Source organism: Eptesicus fuscus, chromosome 6, assembly GCF_027574615.1.
Source record: "Eptesicus fuscus isolate TK198812 chromosome 6, DD_ASM_mEF_20220401, whole genome shotgun sequence".
NCBI lineage: Eukaryota > Metazoa > Chordata > Mammalia > Chiroptera > Vespertilionidae > Eptesicus > Eptesicus fuscus.
In genome coordinates, this window is record NC_072478.1 from 107,456,819 (window position 1) to 107,468,903 (window position 12,085).

Consider the following 12,085-nt stretch of genomic DNA (forward strand, 5'->3'; position numbering starts at 1 on the left):
TTCGGCGAGTGAGTCGGGAAAGTCCCTCAGTTCTGCCCTCCAGAAGCATTGCAGAGAGTGGGTCAACGTGACCACGGAGCTCCCCCTGCCTGGGGGAGGCGTGAGCTCGGAGTCACTGGACGCTTAGGGCGACTCTGGGGGTTGCGGCTGGAAGCCCGGCCGTGGTTGGATCGGGGGCCACCATCATGAGGAGCCAGGGTCCAGCCCCGTCCAGGCGGAGCTCGGTGCTCGGGCCCTTGGTCATCCCAGAGGCCCGGGGCCCAGGGCAGACCCGCAGGCCAGAGGCCGGTGGCTGCCACGGGAGGTCCCTCCTCGCCCCTCCTCCTGGCCGGCGTCTCAGACACGGCTCGGACTCGGTGGCCTGTCACAGGTGTTTATTTTTAGTAGAAAATAAGCCACTTTAATACACTTCCAAACACGTGACTGGCCGCTGGTCTCCCCCGGCCTGGCTCCCGAGGGTCCCTGTGCAGCCAGCCGAGCTGGGGCCCGGGGCCTGAGGGAGGGACAAGGCCCAGCAGCAGAGGGACAGGGCAGGGAGGTCGTGGGGGGGGCAGGGAGGTCGCCGCGGGCCCTCAGTAGCAGTCGGCCTCGTTGTCCCCCAGGAGGCCCACGGTGGCCAGCATGTCCTGCAGGAGCGACTGGGGGTTCCGCTCCACGTGGTCACTGCTCTCGGCCAGCGCCCCCCGGAGGCCCTCCAGGTCCATGGACCGCAGCACGGCCAGCACGGCCTCGGGCTCCAGGGGCCCCAGGGGCTGGCCCTGCTCGCCTGCCCGCCACCTCTGCAGGGCGGCCTCCACGGGGGCCACGTCGGGGCTGCCCCCCGCCTCCTGCACGCCGTCCCCGGGGGCGGCCTGGTCCCGCAGGAAGAGGAGGAGGTCACAGGACTTCCGGGCCACGGGCCGGTCGTAGTCAAACAGGGCGCGCAAGGCGAACTCCACGAGCTGCACGCGGCAGGCGGCGCGCAGGGCCTGGGCCACGCGGGCCGGGGCGGCGGCCTCCGGGGCGGCCTCGGCGTGAGGGCCCAGCGTCTGCTCCAGGAACACCCGCGCCAGCTCCAGACCCTGGGCCCGGACCTCCCAGTCCAGGTCCCGGCTCGCCGCCTGGAGCACCCTGGCCACGAAGCGCTCCGTGTCCTCGGCCGCCTCGGCGTGGCCGTCCCGCAGCCACTGGGTGAAGACCTGCATGGCGGCCCGGCGGGGGAAGCCCTCCGCGTCGGTGGCCAGCACGTGCAGCAGCTCCAGGAGCAGGCTCTTCTGCGGACGGGAGGGTGCGGGCGGGCGGAGGGTGAGTGCCCACCGCGGGGTGCAGCGAGAGCCCCCAAACCCGCCCACAGGCCTCAGGCGAAGCACGTGCCCCTCGCCCTGTACGTGCTCATCTGTCACGGGAGGGGGGTGACCGCATCCACGCAATGGGGTGCTGGGAGCTGAGGGGAGACCCGGGACGTGCTGGACAGAGCCCTGCCCCAGGCCCTGCCGCCGCCCACCTGCGGGCCCCCGGGGTGCTCAGGGCCGGCGGGGGTGGCGTGCAGCCCTCGGCTGGAGAGCTGCCCCACGGCGGTCACGGCGCTGGCTCGGACGTAGCTCTCAGGGTCCTGCAGGAGCTGCTGCGCGAGCTCGGGCACCTCGGACGCCAGGAGCGCGTGTCGGAAGCCGGCCTGTCCTGAGGGTGCGAGCGCCACAGCCAGCTGTGACCGAGCTGAGCCCGCAGCCTCGCCCTCTCCCCGGGCAGCCTCTCTGGTCCAGGCTCCAGAGCCAACCGGGGTGACCGGTGCAGGTGCCACAGCCCCCCGCCCGCCCCCGCCGCACTCACCTGCCCAGTGTCCGACCACCTGGGTCAGGAACTCGAGGCCCGAGTCCCGCACCTCCCAGCAGGGGCTGCACAGGCGCCTCTGCAGCACAGGGAGAAGCTCTGGGGCGGGAGGGGGGTCAGAGTGGCCCCGCGCCCGCCCCCTCCCGGCCCCGCCCAGCCCTGTGGCTCCCGGGTGTGCCCTGCGGGAGGCCGGGTTACCTCTGAGGAACAGCTGGGTGGGGGGGTCCAGGGCGCAGCAGCCGGGGGGCGCGGGGGCGCTCAGGAGCCACTGCAGCGTGGCCTGGAAGGCCTTCTTCAGAACCTGGGGAGGGCGGGGCTGCAGGCCGGAGGGAGCGCCCCGCCCCGCCCACCACCTGCGCCCCCGCCCCACCCCCCCGTGCCCCGCCCCGCCCCGCCATGGGGGTCAGATGGGCTGGAAGCAGAAGGGGCCTCCAGGGGAGCGAGGGGAGGGGAGGGCGGAGGCAGCCTCCTGGGGACCTCACTCCTGGGGAAACGCAATTTCTGCCCAAGACACGAGAAACTAGCAGGCGCCTCTGCCTCAAGCCCCGGGGAGCGGGGGCCTCGCCCACTCCCACTGCTGCTCGGTGCGTGGGTGGGAGTCACTGCCCCCCCCCAGGGCCCGCTCAACCGCGGGGCTAGGAGAACGGCGTCTGCAGCAAACACCAGGCACCGGCGCAGGGCCCCCTGGCTCTGGGCCACCTCTCCCGGCGAGAACCCGTGCGCAGCCCCCTCCTGCCCTCCCCGCCCAGCTCCCAGCGCCCCATTCAGCCAGGCCCGGCCGAACCCGCAGCCGCCTGCCCCTTAGAACTCACTGGGGAAGCACACTGGCCTGGTCGGAGGCCTGCAGGGCGCCCCCCACCTCTGCCCCGCCCCCGCCCCCCAGGCCTGCCCCCCAGCCTGTACCGTGGGGCTGGAGTCGGGGCTCCGGAGGTAATCCAGGAGGACGGCAAACACCTGCGTCACCAGCTCTGGGGGCCCTGGGACAGACATGGTGGGTGGAACCCCCGCCGCCCGCCCGCCCTGGGCTCCCAGACCCGTCCCAGGGAGTGTCCCCCGACCCCCACAGGACAACAGCCCAGGACGTCCTGAGCAGGGAGGGAAGGGCGGCCTGTGGGACCTGCTCAACCGAGCCGAGCGCGCCGCACCCTCGCTCACCTGTGTCCTCAGACAGCGCCCCCAGGAAGCCGAGGGCCGCGCGCTGGACGCGGACGCAGCCGGCCAGGATGGCACAGAGGCGGCCCCCCACGTCGGAGCCGGCGGCGGGCACCGCCGAGCCATTGCAGAACCGCAGGACCGTCACCGCGGCGCCCAGCAGGGGCGCCTGGGGCCAGGGCGCAGGGCGCTGGGGCTGCGGGAGCGGGGGGTCAGCGGGGTCAGGGGCTGCTGCCCGCTGCCCGGGGGACGCAGGCCGGGCCACACCTACCAGGGGCTGCAGCAGCTCCAGGTGGGCCAGGGTCTGGCACAGGAGCGCCACGCAGGCCGACCGGGAGGACAGGAGCGTGTCCGCCGCCGCCGGGTCGCCCTCGGGCCCGGCCGGCAAGCCTGTGGGACCAGAAACAGCTCCCGGTCGGCGGCACGTCCCGCAGGCCGCACAGGCCTCGCCACCGTCACCAACCCCAGCCACCCCCGCGCCAGCGACTAGGAGGGAGGTTCCAAGCCGGGGCTCGTCAGGTGACAGCAGCCGACCAGGCTGGGCCCGAGCCCGGTCCAGGGCTCCCAGGCCGAGGCCCCGCCGTCCCACACCTGGCCCTTCTCTACCCCTCCCCGTCCGGAGGCTGAAGGGGCAAGTCCCGGAGCCCAGCCGGGCGGGCGAGGCGGCTGCTCTGGCCACGTGGTGCCCACGGGGGCCACGCGCCCACTGACTCGGGCGGGGACGGGAAGACAGGAGCAGCGGAGCTGGGTGGCCCCGTCCCGCCCTCCACCCCTGGTTGGGGTGGCGTCCTCCCACGGGGGTCTGCCCTGCCCAGCGGTACCTGGGGGCGCGGGGGCCTGCGCGGCAGCCTTCAGGACGCAGGCCAGGGGCTGGAGGAGGACGGCGAAGGCCTGGGTGCTCAGGGCCTGGGGACTGAGGACGGAGGGCGCGGTGAGCCCTGCTCCCACCCCAGGCGAGCGGCTGCCTCGAGTGGCCCAGCCGGTGGGCAGAGGGGCAGGGCCAGCACCTGGACACGCCCTGAGAGGCAGCTTCCCACAGGCACCGCGACAGGTACCCGGGCCCCAGGCGGGCGGGGACGGAGGGAGCAGCTAGGAAATGCCCACGGCCTGGCCACACCGCCCGGACAGCGCTGCTCGGACCGTGGACAGCGAGGCCCCGCCCGGCCCCGCCCGCCCCCGCAGGAGCCGCACTCACCAGTCCTGCAGGGTCAGCAGCCCCAGAGCCAGGGGCCCCGCATGTGCGGGCCTCAGGCGGCCCAGAGCCCGCGCCACCGTCTCCCACAGGCTGCGGTCGGAGCTCAGCGCGGGGGACCTGCAGAGACGGGCCCGGCAAGCGAGTGAGTCCGGTGCTCCCCGAGGCCACGCAGGGCCCAGCGCGGCTGCCATGCCCGCGGCTGCCGTGCCCAGCGGGGACGCAGGTCCCTCCCAGGGGCGCAGGCGTCCAGACCCACCGGTGGCCCCTCTACTCCCGGCGTATCAGCCATCCTGAGGCTCCCGGGAAAACCAGCACCCCTCTGCCCCCCTCTGCCCCCCGGGGCTGACCGGGCCACGCTGAGGAGGAGGTCCACCAGCGAGTGTGCGGCTGGCACCGGGTCCTTCTCGAGCAGGCAGGCCACCAGGGGACTCAGCCGCACCCAGAGGACCTGCGTCCACGGGCGGTGGCAGTGCCCGAACGTGGTGGTCAGGACGTTGAGGGCCTGCGTGACCCGCGGGGCGGCGGGGGAGCACAGGGACTCCTCGATGTGGCCCACGATCGTCTGGGCACTGGCCGGCCAGTCGCACACCCGGGGGCCGGGGGGGCCCTCGGCCTGGCCCCGCAGAGACAGGCCCAGGATGTGCGCCAGGAGCTGCCCGGCCGCCGAGGCCACGAACAGGCTGGAGTCTCCCTGCAGGGCGACCACGGTGTCCAGGGCACCTGGGGGGAGACGGCTCAGTGGGACGGGGTGACCGCGGGGACCCACAGCGCCACGCAGCTCCCTCAGCAGCAGCAGCACCTCGGGGCGAGCCTGACCCCACGGCCGAGGGACAAGCGGAGCCCCCGCGTCCTCTGCTCAGGAGCCCAAGCGCCCGAGCTGGGCGGCGGGTCAGCGCCGTTTGCTGCCGGGCGTTAAACCCACAGCGCCCCAATCCCTCCTCTTAGTTCCAAAGCCGCCCGCTGGGCCGCAGCCGCGAGCTAGGACGCTCCCACTCTCGAGGGGCCTCCAGCCCCCCGGTCGCCCCAGGGCTCCTCACACAGCCCGACATGCCTCCCGCCGCCCCCCGGGCCAGGTGAGGAGGTCCCGGGGCCTCGCAGCAGGGGCACGGCGAGGCCACAGCGGGCCGGCGGGGGCACTCACCGAGGTCGGCCAGGAAGTGCAGGGCGCTGGGGTGCTGGGCCAGGGAGCGCAGGCCCTGGACCCAGCCGCTGCGCACGGTGGGCGCCGTCCAGGCCGCTCCGCCGAGGGGGCCCGCCTCCCCGAAGAGCCCGGGCAGCAACTCCCCCTGCTGGAGTGGAGAGGAGTGGGCCCTGGCCTTGCCCGGGGCAGGCGGCTGGCTCCGCTCGGGGCCCTGGGCAGCTGTGCCGGGAGGGGCAGGCGGCCCCGGAGCCCCGTCTAAATAAAGGCTGGTCGATCCTGTTGGTTCGTCTCAGGAATCCGCCCAGAGCAGCACCCCAGCGTCACCTCCAGGGGCACCTCTGCCCGTGACATCCTGGCTTACGGACCCCCATGGTCTCCAAGCCTCCTGGCCCCAGCCTGGGGGACCATCAGGGCACCCCCACCTCCAGGTGTCCCCACCTGGATGCCCCCGCACGCCCGGGGGTCCGGCTGTCCCCTGCCCCACGCCAGCCCTTTACAAGGCAAGCAGAACCGCGGAGACCGGGGGTGGGGGACAGCCCCCCGCTTTATGCACCTGCGGGGAGAAGGCTCACCTGCAGGAACCGGAAGCAGTCCTCCTGGGCGGCGAGCAGGCCCGCCAGGCGGAGCGAGAAGGCGAGGACGCGGGGACTCAGGCACGGGGCCTTCAGCGCCTGGAGCAGCAGCTCCACCAGGCAGGGGCTGTCCCGCAGCAGCTGCAGGCTGGACCCTGGACAAGGGCCGCGGGCCGTCACCGCACAGCCACGCGTGCCGTCACCGCACAGCCACGCGTGCCAGCGGGCTGCTCTCCGGCTGGCAGCTCCCCCGCCCTCGGGCCTTCAGAGGGAGCAGGCTGACGGGAGGACACGTTTGCCACAACGGCCGCGAAGGTCCGTCACTTCACTCAACGCAGGGAACAAACTAGAAGGCCAGCACCTCCGCCCAGGCCGGGGCGCAGACAGGAAGTGCCGGGCCGGAGCCTGACGGAGCCTGACCGGGTTCGGTCTCACTGATCATGAAAGAGGTGCCAGTTCCCACGGGGACCATCCTGGCCTCAAGCGGACACTTTCCTGTTACACTGAGCGAACCTGATGCCGGGAGCACACAGGACGGCCACGCCTGCCGACCCCGCACCTGAGCTCTGCCCTCACCTACCCCGGTCCCTGCCGGTCACCGACCGGGGAGGCAACTTGGAGGAGGGCGGGTCCCAACGAGGGCCCCAGCGAGGACTCCGGACATGGAGCTTCAGGGAGACGGAACGGACAGAGCGAGGAAGAGGGGGGCAGAGCAGCAAGAAGGGTGACCCATGGACACGCGGGAAACGTAAAGGCGCCCGCCGCATTAAGGGGTACAGTTAGGGTTAGGGTTAGGGTTAGGGATAGGGATAGGGTTAGGGTTAGGGATAGGGTTAGGGTTAGGTTAGGGTTAGGGATAGGGTTAGGGTTAGGTTAGGGTTAGGTTAGGGTTAGGGCTAGGGTTAGGGTTAGGGATAGGGTTAGGGTTAGGGTTAGGGATAGGGTTAGGGTTAGGGTTAGGGATAGGGTTAGGGTTAGGGATAGGGTTAGGGTTAGGGATAGGGTTAGGGATAGGGATAGGGATAGGGATAGGGTTAGGGATAGGGATAGGGTTAGGGATAGGGTTAGGGTTTGGGTTAGGATAGGTTAGGGTTAGGGTTAGGGTTAGGGATAGGGATAGGGTTAGGGTTAGGGTTAGGGATAGGGTTAGGGATAGGGATAGGGTTAGGGATAGGGTTAGGGTTAGGGTTAGGGTTAGAGTTAGGTAAGGGTTAGGGATAGGGTTAGGGTTAGGGTTAGGGATGGGTTAGGGTTAGGGATAGGGTTAGTGTTAGGGTTAGGGTTAGGGATAGGGTTAGGGATAGGGATAGGGATAGGGTTAGGGATAGGGTTAGGGTTAGGGTTAGGTTAGGGGTAGGGTTAGAGTTAGGGTTAGGGATAGGGTTAGGGATAGGGATAGGGTTAGGGTTAGGGTTAGGGTTAGGGTTAGGGTTAGGGTTAGGGTTAGGGTTAGGGTTAGGGTTAGGGTTAGGGTTAGGGTTAGGGTTATGGTTAGGGTTACGGATAGGGTTAGGGTTAGGGTTAGGGTGGGCTGCGGGAGGGATTTAAAATAAGACACTCCAAACACCAGGCAGCCAGGGCCCAGGGGTCGTGCTGCCCGGAGTCGCCGCACGAAGACCCAGCCGCGCCCCGAGGACATGCTCGTTATGTGGCCACGCTCGCCCGTGCGCGCGGGAGGTGACCGCTACGGAATGGGCATGGGACGCGCAACTTCAAAGCCGGAAGAAAGGGGTGAAAAAACCGAGAGCTTTATCCGTCCCGTGGAGGGCAGGACAAGGAGGAAAAAGGAGCAAAGACACAGGAAAACATACAGGAACGTGGTGAAGACAGGTTCAAAGGTCACAGGGAACGCATGAAGCAGGTCCTGCCGTGTTAACAGAGCTGCTCGGTCACAGCGAGAGCCACCGGCCGGCGCGCTGGGGACGCGAGATGGCGGGGCGTGGATGGGGCCGGCCGGGCTGAGCGGCGAATTCTAACCGGAAAAAGCCGGCTTCGGCACAAAAGCACCCGGGGCTTCAGAGGGAAGCCATTCCAGAGGAGACGGACCGCAGGAGCCCGCTCACTCCCAACGTCAAGGCTCATGAAGGGAAAAGAATTCCCAAAGGAAAGTGTGGGGCCCAGTCTCCGTGGAAGGTGTTTACACGCCTCGCAGAAACAACCGAGCCACGTGAGCAGGAACAACAAACACGTGAACTAAGGAACCGGCATGGAGGCATGGAGCTATGTAGACGGAACACGGGAAAAGTGAGGGCCGGCCTTGGGGGGGGGGGGGGGGGGTAACCAGGCCTCTTTGGGGATAAAATGTTGCAAAATGAGATTGTGGCGATGGCTGCACAGCCCCGTAAATGCACTAAAAGCCCCCGAGTGTGCACTTTACATGGGTCAGCTGCATGGCGTATCAACTCCATCTCAACAAAGCTGCTCAAAACTATTGCTTTAAATGTGACTCCTGGCCGGTGTGGCTCAGTGGATAGAGCATCAGCCTGCAGACTGAGGCGTCCCGGGTTCGATTCTTGTTAAGGGCACATGCCTGGGTTGTGGGCTTGATCCGCAGTAGGGGACGTGCAGGAGGCAGCCAATCGATGATTCTCTCTCATCGTGGATGTTTCTACCTGTCTTTCCCTTCTGAATTCCCCTCTGAATTCAATAACGACATATTTAAATAAGTAAGTAATAACGTGGCTTAGGAACAAGGCCCCCAGAGAGGACTCTGCGCACCAGAACACCGAGCAGCAGGCTCTACAGAACATTTGCCAAAGTCCCTGTGCCACGCGCCTCCATCAGACCTCATCAGGAGTGCGGAAAGGGAAGGACAGACACCGTCTACCTCCGATGAAATAAATTAGCACCGACAGGGGAGACTGAAGGAAACCCTCGCTGTGAATCTAAAAGACACCCTTTTAAGGAGTTTGTGGCCGAAGGAAAAAATCATCACGGGAAGTATGACATCCCTGGATCTAAATCACAACAAAAGCCCTGTCCAGCGGACCTGCAGGGAGGGCGGGCGGAAGGGGCCCTTTCAGAGAAGCGTGTGGCCCTGAACGCGTGGAGTAGAAAACAAGGAAGACCTAGATGTTCACCTCCAAAGAGAGCAAAAGACGAGGGGGGAAAAGAGCAGAAGCCAATGGCGGAGCATGGTGGTGCCATTTATAACCATGAGACGTTAGAGACAGGATCACCTCACAGCGGAGAAGGAATGAGGTGGAACACAGTGAAGGACAGTCAGTAAATCCACCCGCTCCGCGCAGAAAGCGCCTGCTGTGAGGTAAGAGGGAAACGCCAAGACGCCAAACTGTCCTATGGTGGGACCGCGTTCTTACAAGAAAAACACGGCTCCGTGTACGGAAAGCGCCGGCAGGAAGTGAAAGGTGGGTGTTTAATGTTCCTCTTTACTCCGCTGTGTGGTTGAAGTTTTGGCATCTCTCTCCTCATTTCAGAGAGGACGGGAGAGGGAGAGGGAGGGATAGAAACATCCATGATGAGAGAGAACCGCTGATCAGCTGCCTCCTGCACGCCCCACACTGTGGATCGAGCCCACAACCGGGACATGTGCCCTGACCGGGAATCGAACCCTGACCTCCTGGTTCATTGGTCGATGCTCAACCCTTGAGCCGCCAGCTGGGCATGTGGTTGAAGTTTTATATAAAGAATATGTATTACGCCCCTGGCTGGTGAGCTCAGTGGTTAGAGTGTCGGCCTTGCACGGGAGGGTCTCAGGTTCGATTCCCGGTCAAGGAATGCCTGGGCTGCAGGTTTGATCCCAGCCCCGGTCTGGGCATGTGCAGGAGGCAACCACATCGATGTTTCTCTCTCCCCCTCCCTCCCTCCAATCTTCTCTAAAAATCAACGGGGAAAAAAATCAGAATTTTTTTAAAAAGTTTTACTTTCATAATCAGAGAGAAAACAAAACCGATTTCTTAAGAAAGAAAAAAAAAAGCATTGAGAACAGGAAAATGAGTGTGCCCGCGCCCTCGGCAGCCACCTAGCACGTACCGAGCTGCGGAGGCCTGAACCGGGCTGGAATCCCTAGCACTTCAAGCTGCAGCTCGCGCTCCCTGATCACTCCCTCACCCTGATGTGTCCCCAAGCAGCAGGGGGGCTCCTCACGACATGAAGGAAGGACACTGACCAGACGGGGACCCCCTCCTCCAGGACAGGGGAGCCCTGTGCACCCTCTGGCCTCTGGGGAAAGTCAAGAACAGCGCCCCTTACCTGCTTCAGTGATGGTTTTAAACCAGTCCAGCAACTTCTCCAAGCAGGTGTCATCGGCCACGGGCTGCCTGGGGTCTGCCAGAGCCGCACAGAGAGCCGGGAGGAGCTGCGAACACTCGGGGTCCATGACGAGGCCGGGGGTCCTACAAAGGAAATGTCAGGGCCGGCCCGCACCAGCCCTAGTCGCAAGCAGCCCCCACGCCTGCTCAGGGCCCAGGACTGCCACACAGCGGGCGGATCACAACCATCACAGCCCTGGGGTGATGCATGCAAAGCCTCAGCCTGGGGGTGGGGGGAGCTGGATGGAGGTCCAGAGCAAGCCGGCCCTGACTCCTGGTCGCGGGGCTGGGAGGGAGTCAGTCTGGTGTCAACCACGAGGCCTTAGGAGCTCAACGCTGCCAACCGTGGACTCTGGTGAGGGCAAGAGCATGGTGCTCACCGAGGCCGCAGGTGGGCCCGCGATGGGGTGTGGGTACGTCCGGGGCAGCTAAGTGCTCGAGTGCGTCTGAGTCCGGAAACGCTGCGGCCAGCGGTGTGTCCACACGGCCGTCCCTCCCGAGCCGGTGTGCACCTGCGTGTGGGGCCTGGGCGAGGCGGGGGGCCCTCGTGTACACGCGGGAACACGCACCCCGAGTGCAATGTGTAGCCTATAAACAGCCCGGGGTCAGGGAGGGCTTTGCGGCGGGGGTGGGGTAGGGGGGTGGCCGGTGTCTGTCGGGGTCAGGAGGTCCCCCGGGTCGGGGTGTCCGTCTCCACCCGAGCGAGGCTAGGTCTCCGCAGCTCCGAGTCAGTCTGAGGCCTGTGGACCCCGCCGCGGGCGCCGGGCCCGGGCAGCCAGGTAGGGCCACAGGGATCGCGGGACGGCGGCCGCGGTGCCGCTGGGACGCAGCCGGGGCCGCGCACGCCAAGCCCAGGCGGCTCCCCGCCTTCGCCCGAGGTCCCGATCCCTCCGACCGGCGCGGAGACCGAAACCCTTCCGCTCAGTTCACCCACTCCCGGTCCGTCCGCCGCCGAGGCCCCGCCCTCGCCCCACAGGCCCCGCCCCTCCCACAGGCCCCGCCCCGGACCGCACCACCTGCCAAACCTGGAGGGGGGAGGACGGGGACGGCGGGCATGGGAACAACGAGAGCTCCCGCGAGACCACTCTAGAGCCCAGAGGGCCAGAGTGAGGGAACAGGGTCAACGTGAAAGGCGTTGGGGGCAGGCCAGCGCCAAACCGGTCGCCCCTACCGAGAACATCCCCCCGACGGGATACTCAATGGTACGTGCCAGAGCGTCCGGCGGGCCTAGCGCCAGGAAGGCGGGGCTCCAGGAAGGGGCGGGCCTATTCCCGGAAGGGGCGTGGCCTATCCGGCGGGGACCTCCGGTCTGGAATGGGGGTGGAGCACGTGCCCGAAAGGGGCGTCTTCACCCTTGAGGCAGCGTCCGCGGTCGTTTGGCCTCGCAGCTGGGCCCTCGGCGCCCTCAGCGGCCCGCGGTCCTCAAGGCCGCGGATCTACAAGGCTGCTCTGCACAGTCAGTGTTTCGGCAGCCTTTCGGGGGACATGCCTGGCCTGCAGGTGTGCGGAGGCGGAAAGCAGAATTCCCAGCATTAAAGTGAAATAAAAAGGGCGCTTTAAACACATTCGTTTTGATGGGGGAACCACGTCGGACCACACCCCGCCTGTCCTCACCCCCCCGGGCCCTCAGAACTGCTTGGGTGAAGCGGGGCGAGCCGCCCTGTTGCTCCCTGAACTGGACTCTGGGGAACGGGATGCGCCTCGTCGCCGGCCCGGTAGTCGGGGGCGGGGGGCCCTTAGCTGGCGCTGCGCGAAGTGCGCCCTCGACGTGAACTCGCGGCTCTGCAGCGCCTGCAGGCGGCGCTCTGGCCGCCCCCTCGGGTGAGGAACGGGCACAGGCTCACTCCCGCCCCCGCCCAGCTCACAGGCTTCCCGCGGGAAGGACGGCGACGCCGTGAGGGCTGCAGGGCCCGGAGGCCGGGATCCCCGCCCCGCACCTCCGGGA

The 12,085-nt window shown here is 67.3% G+C and overlaps 1 protein-coding gene across 2 annotated transcripts; it reads right to left on the minus strand.

The window, feature by feature from the left end:
* Positions 1–365: 365 nt before the first annotated feature.
* On the minus strand, positions 366–12,078 carry BRAT1 (BRCA1 associated ATM activator 1). Of its 2 annotated transcripts, none has more exons than XM_054718248.1 (14): positions 12,006–12,078; positions 10,082–10,224; positions 5,870–6,024; positions 5,298–5,445; positions 4,504–4,876; positions 4,157–4,273; positions 3,783–3,874; positions 3,233–3,351; positions 2,965–3,157; positions 2,713–2,786; positions 2,008–2,110; positions 1,810–1,908; positions 1,484–1,659; positions 366–1,253 (listed from the first exon to the last, which is right to left on the minus strand). In XM_054718248.1, exons 2-14 carry the CDS (start codon positions 10,206–10,208, stop codon positions 573–575), a joined length of 2,457 nt encoding a protein of 818 aa, XP_054574223.1. In that variant the 5' UTR covers positions 10,209–10,224; positions 12,006–12,078; the 3' UTR covers positions 366–572. The 2 variants fall into 2 exon arrangements, with proteins under 2 accessions (XP_054574223.1, XP_054574222.1); XM_054718247.1 differs by lacking the exon at positions 12,006–12,078 and adding an exon at positions 10,521–11,058.
* Between the last annotated feature and the right edge of the window lie 7 nt (positions 12,079–12,085).